Consider the following 26,016-nt stretch of genomic DNA (forward strand, 5'->3'; position numbering starts at 1 on the left):
GACCCGTCGCCGAAGGGAGGATAGAAAAGGGACGGGATCGCGAGTTCGAGCGAGTAAAACGATCCGATGAAAGGAAGCTGCGATAGACGGAAGAAACAGAGATAAATAGAAAGAGAGAAAGGAAAATAATACGAGAATACGGTGCACGTGTGCGTGAAAGAGACGACGAGAGGCCGGAAGGTGAAGAACGATGTTCCAGACGAGGCGGTGCTCTTCAGGGTCTCGAGATGTTTCCATTAAAGCTAGCGCGCTAATTAAATTCGAGCAAGAGTCATCATTCGAATAATCACCCATTAAAATCGTCTGAGTGTTTCGAAGCGCCACTTTGAACAATAGAAAGAAAAAACCCTCTTATTTCCTGATTGCTCGAAACCTTGAAGAGGACCATTTCTCGTGACGAATCTTAATGATTGTCTTAATCCATGAAAGACCCTTGGACATTCTCGAATCTAGATAACCCCGGATGATTTGAAAAGTTTCAGTTTCTTTCTTTCTTTTTTTTTTTTTTTTTTTCGAAAACAAAAAGTGTATGTATTTTGAAAAGGTCCTGGTTGGCAGAGAATCGTGTTTGGCACTAACTTGAAGGAGGCATGGAGCTCCTGACGAAGGGTCAACGGCCTGTTCTCCTGCGTCGGCGTGTTCTGCGGTGTCCCAGGCCCACTTCCGGAACTTCTTTTCTTCAGCACGCTCTTCAACGGCACCGCGTGGAACTTTGGCTCCTTCGCCGGGATCTCCTCCACCCTCGACGTGTCGATACTCGGGTCCGGCTGCGACATCCTGGCTACGTACATGTTGTCCTCCTCCTCGACGTCGAAGTCTTCCTCGTCTTCTGCGACAGAAAATAAGGATTTGATGTTAGAGAATATGGCAATGATGATTAAAGTTAAGTACACCTACCTTCGTCCTCGTAATCGGACGACAAAGGGTTTCGTATTTGTCGTTGCTTGGCTAACAAGAGGGTGGGACTGGTAGAACTGAACATCGGCGGGGGTGGAATCGGTCCGATCTCGCTTAGAGGGATCGGCGGTTCCGGAAGTTCCGACAGCATCAACGTATTCTGAGGCGGAAGAGGGTAACACCTCTCGATCACCTGCTGGTTCTCGCTGCTTTGGTCTAAGACCCCCTTCTCCACTGAAAACAGAAAAAAAGAAAATATTAATTTTGTATTTTTTAATTAATAAATACGAACGAACCGTAACTAAAAATTGTTTTATTCAATCCCAAAAGAAAAAGAACTCTGCACGCTATTTTTCGAGTTCGTTAAAGAACTTTTTTATTTCCATTCCAGCAGAAATTTCCCGCCGCTCAAATTTTTCCCATTTTCCGCTCGTTTCACTGGAAGAAACACGAGAGGCGACGAGCTACGAATGTTGCACACCCTTTCAATTAAAATCCATCCGCATCGATGCAGCTTTTCGAGTTTATCTACGAGGGAAAAGTATCTCTCCCCTTGAAACGCGTCAGAAATTTATCGTGGCTGGTTTTCGGCAAAAAGAAAAATTCTTAAATAACAGCCCGACAACACGGAACCGCAGGAAATTTCAACGTAGCTACGAAGTTCGCGAATAGTTTCGCGGGATCGTTCGAATTCCTCGAATTCCCGGCCTCCTAAAGTCATCGAATCGTGAAGCAATTTCCAACTCGTCGACTCGCTTGAAAATTGATCGTTGGAAGCACCTTAACGTCAGCGAACTACTTCACCGTCAGTTGTTTAGAGTTACGGTATTAAATAAAATAAAAATTTATGTTTTTGTCGAGGATAAATTATCCACGGGTCGAGTTAGAAAAATTTCAAATAGAGTATAGACAAAAATGCCTTTGTCGAGCTGGCGACATTGAACGAGAAATAAAGTTGATGTAAATTTGAAAACAATGCAAATCACAAAAATTGACAGGGTGATTCACTGTACGGTTTCACAGAATTTATCGTCCATCGGTGAACGATGCTCGCACGAAACCGCGCGAGGATATTTCTTTTCGAATTTACAATGGAATTTTTTGGGGTAACTGACCGTGGAATTTACGACTTCGCGTTTTGGATCTACTTCAAGTCTGACGTAGGGAATCTGAAACGAGAATTTAAACGGAACACGTACAGATCGTTTTTGGCTGAGCTTAGAATTATTAGCTTTATCTATGTTTCGAAAAAAGAATACGTTCAGCGTTCATTTTGTGTATATTGTACACTTCTTTGACGCCTGTGTTCACCTATGATTGATTACGACAGAAATTGATTATAATTTTGATAATTTGTATTAAATTTTAAGAAGTTATCTTTAACTCCACCTTGACGTATGTATCTACAAGTTCAAGGATTAAATTATTCTTCGCGAAGAGAACAGTCGGTAGAATATCCTTGAATCCTGTTTCCTGGATTCGTTCTTTCATTTTTCAAAGGCAGATCGTATTCACCAAATGACTCGATTTCTTCGAAACGAATGCTCCTCTTTGAGAGCAACCCCTATCGAACGAAATTCCATGAAAAAGGTCGAAGAATATGTTCCTTGATAAAAGAGGATCGGGAGGAAGATGATTGAAAAGTTGAAATTTAAATAGAAAGAAATGATTTCTCGAGTACTTTCACGAGACTCGTCCATCGAATAGAAAGTTCGACAGTAAGGTAATAAAATTAAGGAACACTTGTTCAATGATCTATAACAGATCGCATCAAACAGTTGGCTAAATGGAAAGGAAGGAAGATGCGAATGTTTTCTAAGCAGAGCTGAAAGTTGAGGACGATTCGAGGAGAAATTTCCTGACGTAACTATTACGATAAACTTTCATGTGCCGTTCTTAAATCGCCTTTAAAACTCTCGTTTACCTTCGAAACTTGAAAAGTTCGCTTTTATCTTCAACTTGTCCTTACCTCGAATTTACCTTCCAACAAAAATCTTCCTACGTATACAAACCGTTATCGAGAAGCACGATCTTTCCGGGAGATTTTAAAGCCAACCGTAGAAAAACATTTCCTCGTTTATATGAATTTTTATGAGAGAAACTTATTCGAGAAGACTTCTCGTTTTATATAAGCTGATAAAAAGTGCTTCGCGCGTCTTTCTGGTTATTGAATATTTAATATCGAACGGATCGTTTTCCCTTCGAGATGAAAGTCAATTTTTCGTTATCAAAAGCATTTTTATCAGTGGACGTTTACACCGGTTAGCGATTATTTTATATTTCCTGTAAAAAAATTTCAATTTTCTCACTAATCTCTATGGTTAATTACAATCCTAAAAAAAGCAATCCAATTTCGCGTTATCGTAACAATGCAAACTAAAATTATAAAGCAAACATTTACAACCAACATTTCACCAAGCGGCAAGGTTTAATATTTCAACCTTGTTCAGAATTAAAAATCACAATTACGCAAAAAATTTCAACAGTGAATTACACGAGGTGCTTGATAAAATTTCTCTCGAAAATTCATTACACTGCTCCAATATAAAAATTCTTTCGGGAACAACGAAACAACGATTTTTCGGGCGCTGTGAATTTAATGCTTCGTCGTGAAAAAGACAAAAAAAAAAAAAATTAACCAGCATCGTTGTATTAAATTGGCTGAAATATTCCAGATAAAAGGGAAAATGCAATTTACTGGTATAATATCGATACAATGCTATTGATTTTGAATACAAAACACAAAAAACAATGAAAACGTGAAAAGTAATAAAATTCATAATATCAATTATATTTAATCATCTGAAAACTGCACGTTAAATAATATTACAAACGTGAAATGAAATGTTTCGCGCAATTCTCTCTCATCAATCTGTATCCTTTCATCTCCTAACAATTTGACGAATACAATAGAGTAATATGTTCACCCTTACAATACAAAACCTTCCACCCCTAGTCTAACATTTCCATCAACCATTTCCAAGGATTCAATTAATTTCATGATCCGTTCAATCTATTTTCCTCCACCTGACAATGATATAGGTATATCGAAGCTCAAAGCAACCACAAAGAGTTGGATTAAATGATTTTCCATCTCTTAGATAACTGTACTCACTGTCGAACAAGATCAGTCTCCTGGCTACCACCCTGGCTTCCAGGGTATTCGGCCTACTCGGCTTTTGCTGGTCCCCCGAATTCGGGGCTGCGGCCGAGACCGGCACGCTACCGGTCGTAGCCGTGCCCTGATTCGCTTGCGGATCACCGCTCGGCGATACCGCGCCATTTGCACTCTGTTCAGTCTTTTCCTTCTTCGGCTCTGCAACAGAAAAAAAAAAATGCCAGACCTTCAGAGCGGGCGGACAGAAGGATCAGAGTTTGTGCGAGCGGTTACCGATTTCTTCGTTTCACTTTTCAAACGATCACTAACAGTTCTCACTGGTCCTTCGATTTATTTATTTCGCTGAAATTCATGGAACCAACGTGGTAATATTTCGATAAGCCAAGGGTGGAGCTTTTTGTCGTTACAGGGAGAAATACGTTCAAAGTTCAAAGTTTAGGGTGATCGTTCGACATTGAACAGTTTCTTTAGTTAGTTAATGAAATTATCATTCCTAACTTATTCGTCGAGTATTTATTAAATTAATGAAATTTAATAAAATAAAAATGAAACTGAAGATTTTAACGTTTAGCCACAGTTTAACGTAACTAAAGATCGATCTACGTAAATCAATCATGGTAAGAATCAAAGTTCCTCGAGTGCAAAATCAAGCTATCAATCAAAATTTTTTCGATCAAACAAGAAACGACAGTTTCTTCTGTTCGTTCCAACTTTCAGCACCGACAGTCTCTCAAGTGATAAATGAAACACCTAAATTACATCGAACTCGGCCCAAATTACTCAAGCTTCCAATTCCAACCCCAACGAGTGACAACCTATTGGAGATAATTAAAAGGAACGAGATCATGCTCCGCATCCGACAACGATCAATCCTCGCTTCCCTTAAATTGAAAAATAAATATACTCGAAACATTTTGCTCAATTTTCTTGAGCAAAGTTTTGATTTAATTGCATCGCATTCGATAAAATGAAATTACTGCCCCGACAGTCAACGTATTAATAACTTCGACGAAACAAAGCCTAAGGATGCCGCATTCAAGGAGACGAAAATTACCGCCTCTGGTGAAATTTCCCTCTGACAATCAACGCACTGAGAATTTACGCGAAACGAAGTCTGGCCATGTTGCATTCCAGAAGACGAAAATTAAGTCTTTCGCGAGATTCCTGCGCCGACAGTGAACTCATTCGCAAAGTAGACGAAGCAAAATCGAAGCGCGTATTCGCGAAGAGGAGAATAAAGTTATTCGAGGAATTTCTACATTGACAGTGAACGTATTAAGAAATGTAGGCGAAGGAAAGTCGAAACGTGTTTTGTCGAAGAAGACGCAAATGAAGTCATCCATGGAAATCTGGATTCGCTGATGGATCACCAGGCGAAACAAGATTTTCGTCGGCTCACGCGGATTGCGTTTCCGTATTCGCCCCCGTCGGATTTTCCTCCTACTTCCTTGGAAACGAGCCAATGGAACTGGTTGTCGACGTTACTAATAACGTCGACAACAACGTTAGAACGACGAAGGTCGTGCGAGCTGACAGCTTTCAGGAAAAGATTTCAACCTTTCAAAGCGAACTCGTGAAAGTCGAGCTAAATTTATTCGATCAAATTGCTTTTCCTGTTAGCGAATTTTTCGACGAAATATTACAATATGTATTGCATTATTTAAAAATAGCATAACAGTTTCACTATGAGGCAAGGTATCCTCTCACCTTGTTGAAAAGAATCCTTTCGAAATGTCCTCTCGCCTTCTCAAACACTTCTCTTTAAAATAACAGAACACCCCATCGTTGGCGAGTAAAATTTACAGAACGATGCTGTTTTAAATTCGATCGGGTGCCGTGACAGAAGAGATTCGAGTTCTTCGGATACGATACCCGCGAGCGAGAGCAGCGTGGTTCCGCATAGTCAGCACGCTCGAGAAAGACTGTTAGAAGTTAGAAACTCACCGCGGCTCGAAATAGATTAAGAAACGTTCGGACGTATTGCGTGACGATCTTCTCTCGACGAGCGTTTCTTATTAGCCCAGATTCCTTGTCACACAGAATTCGAGCTGATCACTATTGTTAACCCTTTAGTCTATACATTACACTAATCACGGTAATAATTAGTATTATACACTGTATAAACGAAAAACATAGAGCTATGATACTTGAAACTCATATTTTTTCATTTTATATCTAGCAGAAAAGGGAAAAAGTAATATTTTTATCATCGAATGAAAATTTTATCTACAATCCTTTTATCTTTACAATATAAGAATAATTAATGGGTTATTCAAGACAGAATCGATAAGGCAATGCTTCTACAGAAGCTTCTTTTAGTTCCCTCAGTGGAAAAGATCATAAAGATATTGGATTCATTTTCTTCGATATTTCTACCGAATGATACTTCTCAATTAATCCAATAATGTTAGATTTCATTTTAGATATTTTCTCTGTTCTTTCTTTAACAATCCACTTGATCAGACGATAGATCAATTATTATCTATAATCTTCTTTGCAGTGAAGAAAAAGTTCATTACTACCAAGTCGATTATCATTATAATTAAAGTATACTTGGTTTTATTTTGATGTATAGCTCTTTCTAAAAGAAGCATTGCGCCAAGTTACTCTACTTATATAAGCTATTGCAGTTCAAATTTCTAATGTACAACAAGATAAATTTAAATACGTTCATCTTTCTACATGTATTGTATTCTACGAGCCACAAATTATTATAAAAATATCGTTTTCAGTATATTTACATTTACGTTCGAAATGAAATTCTTGATGACTATTTTCTCTCGTCATTTGAAATCTCAAATCATACTTAGAAATTGACCTATTTCTAGTTAGGAATCATTCGAGTTCAATGTCTTGAAACGCAATTTGACAGAAGAAAACGATTCAAAGTGAAGCAATTACGTCCAGATTTGTCCGACTCTACCGAAATAATTCTGAGACTGTAGCGAAACGAACGCGTAAACTTTGTCGTTCGAGCAAAGCAACACGCGAGCCAAGTTTGACTCATGCGATTGTTGCGTGAAAATTCCGTTTGTTTTCTATGCCAAGTGCAGAAACCTGTACGAATTTCGAACACGTATCTCTGCACGCATCCTTTATTTCACGTGTCGTGAAACAATTCTGAGAACCATGCCAGAGGTATTGGGTCATCCCACGAGTAACTTCATTTTCTCAGACAAGAGTGAAAAGGAAATTCAAACAGCACGCAATTTGATCGATCGCTTATAGGAAATTTTCTCGTTTAGAGCTTCGAAACGATCGTGACGCTTTCGCATTGGCATTCATGCGTCTTTCTACCGTTTCCATTAGGATCGTGACATCATCGTTTCGAGAAGGCAGGCAGAAGTGGTGGAATTTTAAAGCGTCGATTAGTCAGAGAGCGAGTAAAGCTCGTCCGAACGATCGTAACAAACTGAGAATTCATGTCTCGTTCCGCGGTCCTCTCGAACCAACAGAAACTGCGACACGTGTCCGCTTGTTATGGATTCGTAACACGTTCCTGAACAACGACTCTCCGTTTTTCGAGAACACGTGCGAAATTGAAGTCGCAGCCAGGCATCGGTTAACCCGCGTTATTTTTGTCTGTATACCGTTGAAAGACAAAGAATTTTTCCTGCTAGAAATCGCGAAACTTCGTCCTTTTTATCCTTCACCGATTTCACTTCGGACGCTCCGCTCGGTGGTCTGAAACTAGTAGTATAGGTCAATAGTTTCAGAGACGGTTCGATTTTTCTTTAAGAAAACAACTCTTCGACAATTCTCCACATTTCTATTTCCAATTTCTTATAAAATGATCCGAAATTTTTCAGAATAGAAAATCCTAAGCATCATAAACCACGCTGAACATATATAAAAGTTCTATGGAACACGAGAACGAGACTGTATCACTCCTCGTACAAGTAGAACCTCATCCTCGGGAAATTCTCATTCCAGTTCGCTCCTCCCTGTCGTTTGAAACGCGCGCACGAAAATTCCAACAGCAGCAGAAACTCGACGAGGGATGAAGTCGCAAAATCGTGTCTCGAAAACACGAGAATAGGTGGAGCGTATCGATCGTTGCTCCTCTCGTCGAGCTCGAAACGATAATGCTAAACTGCAGATTCGCGTCGTTGGGTTGGCAACGCTTGCAATAAAGGCCAACGTTATCTGAAAGTAGTATTGTTTACGGTTCGCTCGAGTTTCGAGGGTGCTTCTACGATTTTTCTCTCTCTTCTTTGGCTACCTCATTCCGCGGACTCGGGTACAACAGTTAAAGCTAGCAACTTCGAGACCGTTTATCGGTGCTTTTTTCCCTTCCCCTCTCTTGTACCCTCGAAAAAAAAGCCCCGGGACTTGCCGGGTAATTGCTTCCGGTTAACGGGACGAGCGGTATCGTCTGGCCTGCGGTTAATCTTATCCCTCGTACCCCTCTTCCACGCTTTTCTTTCCTCCTCAAATGATACTCGTTTGAAACTCCAACCGACGATTATACACGCAGAGAAATTTCGAAAAATAGTCCGTTGCAGTGAATTAAAAGAATGTTCAATCTGTTTTAATTGATAAACTTTTGATAGAACGTTATGACTTTCGATGGAGTTGTTTGAAATTTTCAATAATTAAAATGAAATGCACAGCAGCCACCAAACAACAATGCAGCGTGAAAAAAGGAAAAATACTGTTGGTGAAAAGCTGGACGGAAAATATCAAATTGTTTCGACGAGTTTAATACATAAACGGTCCGCAGGAATGTATTCTTTTGGAATAACTCATTTATCGTGCATAAGCTTCCTTTTCACTGATCTTTCAGGCTAGAACAAAAAAATGACTAATAGCGTTTTCGAGTCCCACAGAGATTATAATCGATTCATGTGCCCTCGCTTTACTGAAAAAAAAACTGTAAAGTTTTACAATATTTCACGTTGAATACCGAACATTCGTAGTTGAAAGTATAGTTAGATTTGACGATTTCCAGTCGAACAAACCTTGTGTCAAAATTGCGAATAATTAACAGTTAGATTTTTGTAATTCAACTACAAACTGGTGGAGTTTAACAAGGGATACGTGTTTCTCGTAAATTAATCATCGTCGGAAATTAATGTTTCACCAGGTACATGGAAAATTACATAAACCATGGTGAAACCGGTGACACGATAACAAGATACAAGTATAACGAGCAACCGTGTAGTACGGGTTTGGGCTTCTGGCGTAAATTGAATTGTTTCACGGAAACTTTGCCCGATAGACGGCCGACTAATTCACGCAATACTAACTCGGCAAAAGTTCAGTTTCAACGGGGCGACAGCTTATCAGTACTTGAGCACTATGACAAATTCAGTAGTTCTATCCTGAGTCCGAATTTCAGTATAAACTTTCTCTACAGATAATACTATATCTTGTCTCTACTTTATATTCTTGTTTCAAACGAACGACTTGAACCGATTAAATTTCTAATTTTTAACATTTTCTTTCTCGATATAAATTGCTGTTCACCGATTACCATCGTGGCAATCAACGTGTTAATTGTACAAATTTCGAAATGATCATTCGAATATCGTTCAACGATTAGAAATAACCGAACGAGCTTAAGGGAAAAGGAACAAAGGAAGTAATCTCCCTTATTTTCCGTGAAAAGACCCTCACAAATCAGCCTATGTCGGATCTATTCTTAATCCCAGGATTTGTTGATTCAGCATGTGACGCAGGGAATCTCGATTTAACCGATACCGCTTAATTCGACCAACGGAAACCTTGCAAAATACAAGACCGCGTCACGAAGATCGATCGGAACGTCCGAGGAATTTCACGAGTGTACAAAATGAAATTACCAGAGGCTGAATAATACCGTGCACGAGACCTCGATGAAAGCAACGGGCTGATGTTGACTGGGACATCGTGGAACGACGTCGTGTCGCGTCTGGTTAAACACTTTGAATCGGTTTTACGCGTTAAAAGCTTGCTACAGAGGACTCGAGACGCGGAGCGGACAAGTCGAACGACAGAAGCACTGGAAACGGAATTATTTACTCGGGTAATGGAATACATTTGTAATCGTGGGATGATTCCTTGATTGTTCCGTACAAATGTAATCCTCAGAGTTGCGTTCGTAGCTTTAGAATAATCTTACTTCGATGATCGTATGATCTCTAATAAAAATTAGAAAATTAATCATCGTCCACCGAACTTTAGCAGAATTTTTATCTTAAACAAATTTTACCAACTAGTCTTGAGAAAAGAATTTACGATTTCCTGGCAACGAGCAGTTTAATTACCAGCTCAAGCATCAATATTTAACTCGCAACACCTGGCACGTTTCACGCGTTCCAGCAACAGCAATTATCTCGCGCACGCCACGTTCGAATCGCTGCAGCACATAGCACGAACAGGCTGCTTAATCGTCCATAGTTTCCATCAGTTTTCAAAGTTTCTTGGGCGCCCGATATCGCGTTAGACGGACCAGTTTCGTTCCGCAGTAGTTACGCTCGGTCTTAGGTCAGACGCGTCGCAATATAGATTAAACCGAACGATTCTACTTCCCTTCGTTTTTTATCATCTATGAAAATTAATCTCGATTCGTATATTAAAAATTCATTGGTGTCGCTTTATCGTCGGGAAAGATCGGGGTTAAACTTCGCCAATAATCTAGCACGAAACAAGCAAGTGGTTGTTGATTAATTTCTAGGCAGATTGCCACGATTCTTATCGATTGTTGGAAGCGGTTTAAGGGAAGAAAGCAAGCATTGTAGCTGGGCCAACGAACCTCGGAAATCTGAAGAAGAAGCAATGGCAAACGGTGCGCAGAATGCCGCAGAACGATTCTAAGGCACGTACGTTCGTATTTCGAGCGGAGGGGTTGCTGTCTCGCTTAGGGGTCGTCGACACCGGCGCGTTTTACTCCTGCCGTCGATCGATCTTCCTTTTTGCTAAAGCCTAAGGAATAACGGCAACTCGGTCAACCAGGCTACGAAACGTTCCTTCTTCGTTTCATTTCAAGACACGCGATATTACGATACCGAATTACATCAATCCTTTTAATCCCAATTATTCCTGACTCCTAAATTGGATCACAATGAATTTATATGGTTTTAAGTTAACGAGATTTATTCAATTACGCTATCAAAGTCAACTGTAACGCTAAGAAACATTTATTCGTACAGATTCTTTTTTTTTCGTTTCCAAGGAAACGATAATTCTTTAGTAGAGGAAATTTCCCCAGTGTTAAGCTCATTGTCAAAGGTATTAATGTGCCCGAGGATAATTCGCGTTAAACGAAATTAGCGATAACGAAAATGTAGCGCTAAATTGTACGCTGGCAGAATCCAACGGAATCGTCGTTAAACGGAGAAAATTAACGACAGACAGAGTTGGTGCGTTTAACTTCGGTACCTCTGTTTCTCTTCTTGATATCGGAGCTGCTGTTACATTACATATAAAGTTTCTCTTTGACTGTGTTCCTTGAATTGACGAACATTTCACGTGCTAATTATGCGCGGGCACGGTGTATTTCGAGTGGTGCAGAATTCGAGTCACGATTTAATTGATGCCGGTTTGTTCGCGCTTCAACCCTCGGATGGCGGACCATGGAGAGGGCTTCGTTCAATTTAAAATTATTTCTTCGAAATTAATTAATGTTAATTTCGAAAATCTAATTTTATTTAATGGACGGTCGAACAGTCGGGTAGTTGACAAATAATCGACCAATGGCGAGCATAATTTGCAGAGGATCGCAATTTTACGGGAACGATACACCCCGTGCGGAGCCGGTACGCGGTAATCGTGGTTTGCAATAATACTGTCGCCGCACAATCTCGTTCGTAACAAATTGCATTTTATCCCGCTACACCGAACCCATTCGGTTTATGGAATCGTCCATCGATGACAAACACACGAATCGCCGCGAACGATTCGCTTCATTTCATTCCTCGAGCACCGTTTGGTCTGCAAAGTTTGCGCTTCGCCATTTGCCAGTTTTTGGTCGGTGTTTAATGGAAAGTTAAATCGACGGGATACTATTGATTCTACGGACTATGTGTAACTACGTACGTGGCTTGTGGACTTGTTTGCACAAACAAGGAATGATAAATCCGTTAGGAAATTTCCTATGCCGCAATATTCTGTTAATAATTCAGCGACTGAGTTTGATTAAGAAAATTGTTGGCAAACAGCTTTGTTAATTAATTTGTGAAAATATTAATTTGAAGGGGAACGTTTATCTACAAGAAGAAAATTTCTAAAATATTGAATCGATCGTATCCCAATGATTTTCGCAAATTTATGCACCAGGTTAAATTTAATTTTCTCTTTTTCCTCGAAAAATGTAATTTTATTTTCTGCCCTCCATCAGCGTCCGTTTTACCAGCGTTATCGATCCAGATAACGAGAGCTTGCCGATGCAAAGTATCTATTTTCGTGAACGAACGGCTCGGTCGATCCTGCATTTATGAATTTTTCATCCTGAATAAAGGCATCGTCCCTTCGCGAATATCGTCTAGCATTTCTCCTCAATTAAGCCTTTGAACGTGTTCTTTTATCGGAAAGCCGGCTGAAAGACTTCGCTGAGAAACGAGCTGAATGGCATTTCGGAGGTCGAGATGGTTCATTGAGAAGTCGCGAAAGAGAAAACGGGAGCATGGAAATTGACTGGCGTGAACTGGTATTATCGTCGGAAGGAGTTCTACGTTTTACGATGAATGAGAACGTTCCGTCAAAGGTCTGTTTCGAGGCATTCCAGAAACGATGCAAAACGAGGATATCTTTTTCTTCGACGTTTCATTTTCCATCGTGCTAAATCCGATGAATAATTCAAACTGTTTCATTTGTATTGGAAAAATATTGCACGATTCAACGTGATAATTTATGCACAGATAAATGGAGGAAGTTTGACGTTTCTCGATTTCTTTGAAAACTTTGAAAACCTTTCTATTCTATTGATAGAAACAGAGGTAGAGATTTTCGAAATTGTTATCACTCTGAATTTCACTTGAAACAGATTCAACCGCAACAGCGAAACCATCGACCATTAGCTGCAACACGACCGATGAGTTAAACATGCACAGAGTAGAATAACTCTTGTCGAATATTTCATGAAAACCGATGTACCGACCGCCCTGTTTTTCCTGTTTTTATTTACGCAATGAAAAGCATTCGAGTAGGCTGACCGTAGGAAAACTCGATCTCTAGATAAAACCGACCAGGAGAAAGAGCGGAAAAACGATGTGAAAATGGGTCAATAGCGTCGAGCCGAGTTCCGTTCTCGCAAATCTGCGCGATAGGCTCATAAAAAAGGAGCCACCCTGGCCGATCAAAGCTGGCCCTTTTTTCTCCCTCGTCCTCTGTCTTTTCTCGGCTTAACGTACGATTAATGACCCACGGGGTTTTCGCAATCCGCTCGTAACAGCCTCCCTCTTCCCTTCAGGGATAGACCGGCTTGCCTTTTAGATTACCAAGCCAGCCTGAAAGGACGAGTTTGTATTTCGTTTTACGAGCGAACGTTGCGATCTTTTCTCGCAAACGCGACGAGAAACGGTGGCAAGGAACGGTCCTGACGGAAACTTTATATCTCGACAAGTTTCTTACGTGTTTCGTGAAGGAAATTGTGAATTCTACTTCATTGATCGTGTTCAGCACGACCGAAAGAGGATTTTCAGTGAAATCTTTCTTAGCAGATTTAATCCACCTTTAATATTTTTCTTAAATAATAAAAAAGCAAATTGATTTTTGAAATAATTACCTCACGTACGTGTAAATTTGGAGTATTAATGTTACAGAACAATTGCAATTCAAGATATTATTCTAATTTAGGTTTATAATTATGTTAACGTTTTGTCGAACACTCATCACTTCAATGGAAATATGGAAACATTATTCAATAATCGAATTACCGCTGATAATTATTATTGTGGACAATTTTCCAAGGGTTTTCGCGAGATAAATTTATTCCTTATTTAGAAATTATTGAAACACGACGCGAAACTAATAATAATGTGACTAATAATCGAGATGATCGTGGGATATCGAACGATCGCGTGTTTCACCCCCAGCTATCTAACAATTAATTAATAATCATTATATGCTTGTTGTTTGTGCTCTATTCGTTTCGATATACAATTTCTATTACCCAGATTAATAGAGAGACATAATGCAAGTTTAATAAGAGAAATTTACGGATAAATAAAATTTGCACCTATACCATGTTCAAAATATTTTAAACCCATCTCCGCTACTCTAACAAAATGAATCTTGAAATCAATGATAATTTTTGTTATATTAATTCTCAGTGCGCTCTAGTTTTACAAAAGAGGGAAAAATTGATCTTCAATTGCAAATCGAACGACCGTATGTATCGAAAATCCACGAGTTTCTAGTTCGAGATGCTCGAACACAATGAAATCCAGCAACGAGAGCAATATTCGAGGCACGGGTTAACGTAGCAAACGACGATCTTTTTTATCGTCTCGTTGGAAACAGCTGCGAAAAGCGAACCGCGTTGCAGCTGCAGCTGCGACCAGCAAAACGTTTCGTACGATTTTTGCGGAGACGATTCCATTCGAAAAAAGCAACTAACATTTTTATCAATCCACGCATCCTTTATTTTGATGATTTTAATCTTTGAAATTATACTGGTATTTAATAATCAGATATTTATGCGTGATTTGATAAAAGAGATTGAAATCTACGACCAAATTAGCCGTAGCCGGAGCAAAGCTAATTATTTTTGTCGAGGATGCAATTAAGCAATGAAAGTACCGAGTTGCCGTTTCAGCTCGGATTTTAAACGAATTACCGTGCTCATCGGGACACCAGGGGTTTTATCAGGATAATCAGCGTCGACCGATCCCACGAAAACGCGACACTAATTAACCATCGATGTCGACGCGAATCATCTCCCCAGTGGGCTGTTCCTCGCTGACCGATAATTATCCACAGTTTCAGTTTCGTTTAACGATTCCCCGTCCAAATGTCTCACGAATAATTTTATTTATTTTAGTAATAAAAAAGAAACGAGCCTCAACGTTGTAATTTGAGTTACAACGAAACAACAATGTGTCAGGTGAAAGGAAATAAAATAAAAAGAATCATCGCTTTCTGTTTGTTTCTCGTACAAACATCTCGCAGTATCAAAGCCGCCACAGAGTTCGTCGTTTAGTCGTTAACCGTAAAAGGGTGACGTTACAAAACAAAGGATGCCAGCATTAAACGTTGCAGAACTTCGTTTGTGTCTCGGTGTTCTCTGTGCGACGAACGCGTTTTCTTTCCGACGTGTTCCTTGCATAATGCAACGTCGGTGCAACGACACCGAGTCGCTGCGCTATTTACCGGTGTCGGTTGAAAGCAACCCTCTACACATGCAACCCCTTCCCTTCCGTCGTGGTAGGGTTCGAGTTACAACCAGACCGTTTGCTTCTAACCACTGAACACAATCACCAGCGAGAAGGAAATTGCAAACTCGCCTTGCTTTTCAGTAAATATTGAACCAACCACGATATCTTGAAATAACAGAGTCTCCGGTTGACAAATGTGCCTTCTCTTGCCACGCGAAGAATATCCTGTTGCATTTTCAGATATGCGCAAGAATAACTCGGCGAACCACAATTTATGAGTCTGAATGAAAATTTATGGGCATGTGCAGGCATCTCAGGTATGAATAAGCAGATGCATTTTTTATAACTGCAATGTGTGGCTCTTGAGACGGGTGGAATGCACCCTTATTGCGTAACAAGATCAATATTTTCATACCGGCATCTCAAGATAACCCTTTGTACACTTGAAGATCAGATAAATTAATTTAATTGGTTCGATAGTGGTATTAAGTAGTAAAGTCAATGAAAGATCAGACACGCGGTGAAACGCGTTAAAATAAAAACTATAATAGTAAGATTTGAATCTCCAATTTCACGTTTATTTTATAACCGCACAGACGTAAAATAATTCACGAAGTAACCATTTTTTCCCCACCGTTCATATTTTCCTTTATCGCGGCTCATTTGACGTTTTTGCGGCCGCCATGGCGGGCAGAAACGGGGCTATATATTCCTAGCTCATTTTTATTCAAATCTGAACACGACGCGAGGAAATTCTTCAAAATTTAATGAAAACGTATCCCACGTACGGTGATTTTTCACGTTGAACACAGAAATGCTTGGATATTCTTTCCTGAACTCCCTTGCTTTTTAATGAAACGACTGAAACATTAACCTTCTGCCAGCTTCTTATTCCGAGCGAACAAAGCATTAAGATATCAAGTATAAAAATGTCTGCATAATATCTCTATTAATCCTTTCGTTGATCCTTTGAAGTTTAAATAAAAATAATTTTTCACGACTAAAATTACAAGTTCTACTAAAAATTCTGCGAAAAGAATATTAAAATAAATTTACTTTTTAAACACCACGTGTAATAAAAAAATGTTAACTGAGCTAAAAGGAATTTACAAAAAGAAAAAAGAAATAGGATAATATTTAACATCAACCCTTTGTTTGAAAATCTTTCACACCTCATTTTTAGCGTATAACAAATTATTCTCCCCGAATGGATATTGTCTATTTACAACTAGGGGAGCAATGTTCATTCGCTGGATAGACGAACGATTATTAAAGGCGTTGAAAGAATATCGCAAAATGGCAAATGATCACGGTCAGGATTATTATAAAGCAAAAGAACGCCCACGCGGTAACGACTGGCGTCATTCCGCTCGCTTTCCGTTCTCCCTCGGGCTTCATTAACGTGCGTCATAAAGCAGCAACGCAGCGAGAAGCATTTTTTTCGAGCGATAAATCGTACCGGAAAATCTACCGGATTTAGGCATTAATCAATTGATCCATGATACGAACAGCATTCGTGAAGAATCTTTTTTTATTTCTCTTGGCCGGTCGATTACGAGGATATCTGGTACAGTAGAATAGACCGTGTGTGGTCAGACATACTATAGGCGGTAGCCGATTAAGTCCTAACAGTTTCACGTAGAATCTTTGACGAAATTCAATGATTTCTACGAAGGTCGCAACATTTTTTCGACTAAATTTGAAGACTGAAGATTTTCCCTTAGATACAAGAAAATTATCCAGGATCAGCAGAAATTAATGAGTCCTTTTTGCAGCTGATGCACAGGAACGCGGCACTCGGAAAAGGAAAAAAAAGGATGAGTTCTTCCGTTTAATCATCGGTCTGCCGTGCAACGGAACACAGCAGCGCGACAAAAAGACTGGAGGAACAATTTTCCTCCATTTGCAGAGGAAGTGGTTCGCTTCGCGATCCTAGATCCCCCGTTTGAAACGCTCGCCTCTGCTCACGATCGAGATTATTCCACGGTGAACTAATCACCGATCGCAACGATAAATACCACGGTTCCTCGATTAAAATTCTTATTAAACAGCGAGAACGACGAGCGCTGAAAACAATTATATTCCACGCTTCGTGAATTCCCGGGAAAATAAAAGGGGAAAAAAAAATGAGAGATGTCGTTTCGTTATGCGACCACGGTCTATCGATTTTCCGCCTCGAGAACGCTCCTCGCCTCTTAACTCGATTTTATGAATGACTCGCTAATTGCACTTTATGCAACTCGCTTGTCCATGTTTGCGAAGAATAGAATTTATCATCTTTCTCGGATGTATGGTCGAATGAAATATTCGAAACAGAAACGATGAAAAATATTATTTTGAATTATTTCAGGAAATATACAGAGCGAGCGACTTCATTTTGGTAATAAAAATTTCATCAAAACGATGCACTTTTAACCCATTAATATACGAAGCTGCATCCTAGCATTTTCCTGTGCCTTTTGTACCTTGTTTGTATCTCTTTTTTTTTATCTTTCATTCCGTTTATCTTAGTATTTCAGTGCTGTATATGCACAATAGTCGAAAATTCATCCACCAAGTTGATCGCAGCGAAAATCACTTTAGTTTCAGGAGAATTTTATTTTTAGCCACCGTTTCAACACGCGTTTTGATCGAACAGTTGCTTGCTCGGTAAAAATCGTGAAAAATTCGTTCTTCGAACGTGTCGAGACGTCATCGTATAAACAGCTTCTTTCAAATGAAATTTCATATCGTATTAAATATTTCAAAGCAGAGTGTATAATTAACCCTCGGACCACGGGGAGAACCCCAATCTCTCTCAATCCTCTCCTGGAGAGAGGAACAATGTCAGTCATACACGTAATTACTTTGGAATCGAGCTTTTCTATTGGCACGTTTAAATATCATTTCATCGTAAGCTTCGCTGGTAAATAGGATCGAATCGAAAGTTATCGATCGAACGAATCGACGGCTAGCAAATACAGAACCGACGAAATCGACGATCAAACGGGACGAACCTATTAGCGAAATGAAACCGAAGCGAGGCGAGGCGAAACAGGTAAATTACTGGAGCAAAAAAATGTGAAACGGAACGAGAAACTAGGAGATAGTTTATCTTGAAAATACACATGGATCGCTCAAAAAATTCTAGGAATTATTTTCCCTAACATTCGTCTGCATTCATTCGAAATTTTCCTTTTTTTTTACGTTACATATGAATCATGTCCTTTAATATTCATTGTTCATATAGATATTATGAATTCAAATTTCGTACTTTCCAGCAGGTATACAACAACAAACTCTTTAAACTAAATTCAAATTACAAACTACTTTCACTCACATAATGCAAGGAAAATGGGGCAATTTTGTACGTTGGCTGATCTTTAATGTAAATTTTCGAGCATGATATTCTTCTTATCATGATAATAGGAGACAGATAAGAATTATCATAAAAATTGAGAAAATAATAAGGTGTTTGAGACGAAAGGGCGAGATACGACTGAAGATAAACATTACAATTAGGTTTATCACGAGCAATGAAGTTGGCAACGACCAAGGGTATTAAAAGAGAGAGAATTGGGACGCAGGAGCCCCGAAATTCGTAGTCGGCGCCTGGTGATTCATCAATGAAAAATTCGACCCACTTGTCACATCGCGGCTGGCATTAATAAGCTCTGCAAATCCGACGAGCAGCTTTAACAACACGACCTCGACCCGATCGTCGAGTCGTCGCTGCCAACAAAGATTTTCACTCCGTTCCCGCCGATTTTTCGAATGAAAAAAGAATTTCCATTATGACTTTAGATCATCCAGGAATTTTTATGTCTTTAAAGCAAGAAAATACATCGAAACTTCCAAGTAATAAAACATTGAACATTGAGACTTACGTGCCAAATGTATAAAATTTTGAACATTTTATATAAGATTTCGTATTTGGAGAAAATTCCTCAAGAAATCTTTCTGCTATTTTATTAAAAAATTGATGAAATTTATGGCCCTCCCGCCTCTAATTCCCCACATTTAACTATTCCATTTAGAAAGAATATTTTTAAAGGAAATTCATGGAGACAGTAGATCATCTTATTTACCAGTGACACGACTTTAATAATTGACAATTTATACGCGTTCAGAGGTAACTCTCTCTACGGAAGTTTCCAAAGGAACGAGCGGATCTCTGTTAATCCTGGGGAAGTTTTTGTTCGTCGCCGTGACGGAACTGCATAATCTTCCCGAGATCGAATTAATTCAACTTCGACAAAAAGACCAGACCATCCTTCCAAGTTCTACAACCACCTTTTTCCCTTTAACGCACACTTTGGTAACTCGTCGTTCCTTAAATCGTGCCTTCAAATTAAAACGAGCTGGCAAATATACGCTTTCATTAAACATTTCCTACCATTCAACCACCTAAAAGTGTACTATTTCATCTTTTATCCTTTCATCATTAATTAAAAAAGTATCACTAACGTATAAATAGTTGCAGTTATAACAAAATGTGTTCGTATAATAGATTGTTAATTAATAAACTGCGATTTCTAGATCGTGCATACGAACTGAAATTTTATAGGACTTCTAATAAATATGCAGTAGTAGTGAATTGAATTTCTAAGTCAGTTCGAATTCACAGAACCCCGTTGATCTTTTGCCAGAGAGCCATAAAAGCGAAGAACACTCGAGTTCTATCGCCATCGATAGAAGCAAACTGGCTTTTTAAATAACAACTGTGCGATTCACGGGTCAAAGGTGAAACCGTCGAAAAGTTTAGTTTTAGCAGAGGCAGAAGTTCGTGGTCCAGTTTCCATCTGCGTTTTTTCTTTATACAACGTAATTACATTGGAAATTTTCCAGGCTGGATTATTTAAAAATATTTCTATGAAACAGCGACGGAAACACTGGTAACTTGACCCACCAAGGCTTTTAAAAGGTCAAGAAAAAATTAAACTTCAATCATCCCTTTTAGAAATAAATAATTAAAACTCCCTTTTATAATCTAAATCAAAAAGCCATATAAAATGTTGTACCTTTAATCAATGCACCTCGATAATGATTGCATCAAATTAAACGACGGTAATGAAATTCCAATAACGTTAAATATTACACGAGAGACATATTCTTGGCGTAGAAATATTTAATAACTCGTATAATTAACCAGTAACGATATAAACGACACACGAGCAATTTCGACCCGGTCATACCGTCTGGTGAAATGATTAATTCGCAATCTCGCGAGAAACCCAGTCGATTTTAACAACGATTAAGCCGCAATTATCGACTGGCTTTTTCTGTGCTATTCATTTACACGACCAGAAGGAATATTTCAGAGCGATGGTAAAATGTGCTTTTCGGTTCATTGATATCCATGCGGTGTAGATCGACATTTTTCATCGGTTATTTTCGCTTCGAGCGAATTCAGGACACGCAAGCTCGGCATACGTCGCCGAAAAGCACGGGGAAAGCTCGTCCCTCGATTTTTCGATGACGAACAGAGGAAAAACAATCTGTCTCACGATTAACCGCACGAAGCTCAATAAATAAACTTCGCCGCTCGTTAAATAACGAATACCATCTTTCGAGAAATTTCAATATTTAGATTAAAGATACGTGCAGGTAAAAGGATTGGTTTTATATCTTTTCCATCATCACTTTCCGAAGGAAACCTGATTTGATCACGAATGTAGTAGAATTTCTAATTTTCAAACGCTAATTAATTAGTATAACACTATATAAAAATGGTCCAAAGAATATTGATTAACCCCTTCGCATCCACAGACGAGATATTTCGCCAACTGATTTGTAGCCAACTAATTTATAGAACGAAAAGTTCACGACTCGTTCTTAAATTAAAAATCCAAAATGTCAAACAAACGACACTGAATCGGGAAATATTTTGTATAAAAGATCGAAGGGATAATAATCAGTTAGCGAGATATCTCGTCCATGGATGAGAAGGGGTTAAACAGGGTGTCTCTCTTTGACAGTTATCAGAAACGCAGATAGTAACATAGCTTTTTTTTAAATAAATCAATACTTTAAACCGGAGCTAGCGAACACAAGGTTCTTCATTTTGGTATTTTTCATTCGAATGATAGCGGATAACGGGCCCACTGAAGCAGAACGGCGAACAGGGTAAACAATGAACTATTAACGCGATCTATACGCGAAGCAAGTGCAGCTGGCACGCGCAACGAAAGCACAGTTGTGTTTTAATGGAGATAAACGATCAGGGTATTGTTGAAGAAAATTGAAAGGCGTCCCGACTGCACGAGACTTGGCGAAACGAATCAAAGGAAACCAGCGGGGAGGACGTAGAAATTAAACATTTCTAGAGCGACGGTGCTTGAATGTTAATGTTCGTTTGTCGTTGTAAATCCTTTGGAAAGATTTATTTTATTTCAACGCGACAACTCTAATTCGAGAATCGCTTTAAGAAAAAAGGTCATTTTACAAGTTTCTGTTAAAAATAATTTTCGATCAATTTTTGGAAAATAAGTGTTGGCTCACCTGGAAAGCCTTTCTTATATCCAGGCGGAAGAAACGCGGCAGGCGGCGTGATTGGCGGTGCCGAATCCCAGCAGGGTACGACATCCGGTTGCATGGCGTATCCTGGAGGAAGCTCCAGGATTTTCTGTTGTTTTTCGCATCGTCTACGTCGACGGCCACCCGGCGCGAATGTTTTCACGGCCGCCAGAAAACCGACCCCACTCATATCTTCCTTTTGCGATTTCGTGTTTGCCTGATCGAATATTGCTTCTCCGATCGCCGAAAAAGTCGCTCGCGAACCACCGGAATATATTTCGTGAAAAGTTTCCCCTCGATCACGATTTGTTTTTTGTTTTCGCGCAGAATCAATCTGTCGACTCGATGAATTTAAAATTGAACGATATCGTTGAAGATGCTCGTGTTGTTGATTCGACGCCGGATGAGTTCGATCATGTCTCATATGTGGTTCATGGTGAATGACACGACTGTTGGGAACGATCACGAACAGTGTTATGATACGTATACATCAAGACGATACTTGTGCTCGATGATAAATAGATGACGAATTCGACGATTTAATGCGCCATTTAACAGGTTAAATGCCTTAGGAGAAACGAACGTATGTAACGGAACATAATAAAACAGTAATTATTCAAGATTGGATTAATTAATTTTGAAATTAAAAATTCTGAGCTTTCGATTTTCAACCTCCTATTGCAGTTTTTCATTTAACCTCTATGGCATTCAACATGTTAAGTACAGGATCAGTTAACTTTTCCATTTAATTTAAAATAACATCAAAAATACTGTTTGAAAATGTAAATGTTGAAAGTGATGAATCGCATTATGCAAATGTATCGAAGGTAAAAGCGAACAGATTTCGCGACGATTACGTCTCCATGTATACCCGATTTTTAATTAAAATTATAACGATAAGTAAACATAAAATCTCATTTAAATCTCAGAATAATTTAACTCATTTCATCACGGTAAAGGCAATTATAGATTAATTAATGAAACGTCAAAGTCTAGCTTATGAAACGTTCGCTTCAAGATTCATTCAATTATTTGATTTTCACGAAACTTTAACATACAATCCCTCGTCATCGATTGTTTATTAGATTGAACTGGAAAAGCACAGAAATCACGTACAGCTTGATATATACCGAGTCACAACATATTATTTAAAACCGAACACACTAATGAACTGAATTTCAATCGTCGAACACAGTATTCACAAAAACTACGTTTCAAAGACAGTCTGTGATATTCAATAAATAAAGAAACAGTTCACTTTTACCTTTTTCAAGTTTCTTTAATACACCAAACGATTTGCGAACAGACTAATGATCGACGGTCAAGATTAAATGAAATTTTTAATGAAAATTATGAGACTTTTTGATGATTACATTGTACACAACGATTGGGTGTCTTTCGTGTTAACAATTTCCTTTCTCAGATTCTTTCCTTTGACTCGATATTTGAAGCTTATAATCTCAAACACCAGTTGCGTTTCATTGAACGCCAACGACAACTTTTAATTAGCACTGGCTGTTGCTAATCCGTCGCCTCGACATTCTCCAGGGATCGTTTTCATCTGATAAAAGCATTCTCGATAACTGTTTCAATTCATCGATCGCGATCAAATGAAATTGACAATTCCCTAGAGAACGATATTTTATCATCCTTTTTCACTCTTTCGAGAAAGTGCTTGTTCAATGATCACATGTCCGTGAATTTATTTGAACTGCATAGTTTATAGTTACGAAGTCATTTTCCTTGAACCTTGATCGAGAATGAACGTAGAGTTTGCGACGGGTTCGATGAAATTTGTTTGGATAAGAAATGAAAATTCTTTCCCGTGCTTGAAATTTTTAATATTGTATTTCGAAATTTTGAAAAATACAAAATTTTTATTAATTTAAGAACTAATACTTCTTGTGCTATTTTTTTCATATGAGCAAACTGCGTTTTAAGGATGCGTCACTGTACGTGTTCGCGAAAAAATGTACTGTAAGACAAAGCAAACAAAGGGTGTCAATATTTTTTCACTCAACGAATCGATTTTGCTGTGACGTTTATACAAAACAGATATTTCCGAGGAAAAACGGATTAACAACAATTTTGATGCAAACCTTCGAATAAAATCGATGTTAAATTCAAACTATGTGCAGAAAGTATAATAACAGCTCGTGACTAAAAATATAATCTAGAACACGATTAAAAAAATTAGATGCCATAATCACTAACAATTAGATTCTGAATTTGTCTTATAATGTCAAAATGTAAAATTCTTAAATGTCCACTCTAAAAAAAAGAATTATCAATAATAAAGGAAACCTCTTTCCTGCGAAAGGAACACGCGGACACCCAATCGCTGCTGGTACCATGCACCTGTGCGATGTTTCGCTGTCACCGAGTGACCTTGACAGATTCCGTAGAGTTCGAAGAGAAGGCCGACCGGTGGCGGAAGTACGAATCGATCACCAGTTGCGCGCGTGTACGACGGAAGTGATACACTTACACACGACTCGTGGTGCGCTCCGCAGAAGAGCGTCTGCCGTACTGAGCGGCCGGCGGTTCTCCGTCTTCCTTTGTCGCGGGCCGGTCGAGCGCGGCCGAAGGCTGCCGAACGTTCACCGAAGGGTGACGGAACCGACCGATTGTCCCCGTGGGGTTGCGCGCGCAATACGATGGGTTGTAGCGGATACGATCGTACCTCGAAGACGCGTGGGCGTCCGGTTTGCTGCCTGTGGAGGCTGCAAAGAGGACCCGGCGGTTTTGTTGGGGGCTGAAGCAGGGGCGGATCTTTCGTCATACTATCAAGGGCACTTCAACGAACGTGTATTGAAATTCGAACAACTTGAAACATTCATGAAAAGCACGGCAAACGATCGACGATTGGAGAAACATGTATACGTTTCGAAATGACTTTATTGCTTTTCTAGAAGAGCAACACAATAAATTTTTCGCAATAAAAATAAATCGTTTTTAGAAACTCAGGTGTATTTTTACTTCAATTATCCTTGCATGAAAATCGATATTCTTTAGATTTCTTAAGTTGGTTGATAGTATAAGATCAGGGACATAATTTCATGGTTCGAAATGCGCCAAGAAATCGGAATTTTCCGGTGTTAAAAGCAGGCATACCCCGAGGACTGTTTAATGTAGAGAAATGAAATTCCGTGCAATATCTTAAATTTAGATTTGAACGGAAACGGAGTACCAGTGTGGCTTCCAGTTTGAAATTTAAACGTATCTACATAAGTTTTGATATAAAGTAAGTTGTGCTTCTTGTTTCGCGTACTTTGAAACCTATTTGTATGGAAAACAGTAACGCGGCCTGAACAAAACAGTAGCTCAATTTCGGTATACATATACCATGAGGGTCTAATAAAAATTCGAAACAACCTTCGGTTCGAGAAATATGCAGGTAAAAGAAATAACCATAAAAAAAATCTTGTTAAGTTGCATTAAAAAAGCATGAAACAAAAATGAAGAATCAGCCTACCAACTCCTACAATAAATAAAGAAACAAATATTTTCACTATTATTCGTATACATTTGCCAAATCAACTTCCCTCGACTATCAGATTCAAAATTGCCGCTTTTAAAAACCACCCCGTTCCTGAAGCGCCATGCATTTCACCATGCGTTCGAGGCAGCGCGGGAAAGATTTGGCGCGTGGCGAAGAGCAAGGGCGCCGCGCGGCGCCGTTCCGAGCCTGAGGACGAAAAGGGAGGGCGGTAAGGGTGGCTAGGAGGGACAGAGGGGTGACGCGTTATCCGTTCTACTCGTACCCCGGGCAAGGGAACCGATCGTTACTGGAAAACTCGAGCGTGGTGGAGGGGCCTTTTCATTTTCCAAGGGGGCGCAGTTGGTTGCTCGACGCCGAGGGGTGGAGGCTGGCTGTGACCGCTGATGGAACGAGGAACAGGAGACACGAAATTCGTCCTTCTGCGTGTCGAGACACGCGCTGCTACCAGAGAGGAGAAGGGGTCTTTGCCAGCTCTGATCAGGATCCGGTGTATCAGCAGTATCGATCATTACTCTCGGCCTCCTCTCCGCCTTCGTCGACACGTTGCCTGCCTGTATCGGCGCGTGGGTGCACCCTACGGTCGCACCTCGACTTCGACCAGGGGACCTGCCGCTCGACCTTGAGATATTCCACGGAAAAAGGAAGGCGAGACGGTGACGAGACGTGCTCTTCCTCGTGCGGCGAGGAAGGGGTGACGATGCGCGAAA

The 26,016-nt window shown here is 39.5% G+C and overlaps 1 protein-coding gene across 11 annotated transcripts in view; it reads right to left on the bottom strand.

Annotated features, from left to right (window-relative positions):
* Positions 1-26,016, bottom strand: part of LOC117605360 (phosphatase and actin regulator 2) — a 172,690-nt gene that overhangs the window by 13,806 nt on the left and 132,868 nt on the right. For 7 of the 11 annotated variants that reach the window (XM_034326608.2, XM_034326613.2, XM_034326603.2 and 4 more), the window contains 3 exons: positions 4,013-4,213; positions 898-1,131; positions 580-829 (listed from right to left, as the gene is read on the bottom strand). In XM_034326608.2, the coding sequence (XP_034182499.1) occupies positions 580-829; positions 898-1,131; positions 4,013-4,213 (685 nt within the window). Of the gene's footprint in view, positions 1-579; positions 830-897; positions 1,132-4,012; positions 4,214-21,792; positions 22,257-24,165; positions 24,361-26,016 lie in introns of those variants that run through there. The other 4 variants (XM_034326609.2, XM_034326611.2, XM_034326615.2 and 1 more) reach the window with 3 other exon arrangements.

Source organism: Osmia lignaria, chromosome 3, assembly GCF_051020975.1.
Source record: "Osmia lignaria lignaria isolate PbOS001 chromosome 3, iyOsmLign1, whole genome shotgun sequence".
Taxonomy (NCBI): Eukaryota; Metazoa; Arthropoda; class Insecta; order Hymenoptera; family Megachilidae; genus Osmia; species Osmia lignaria.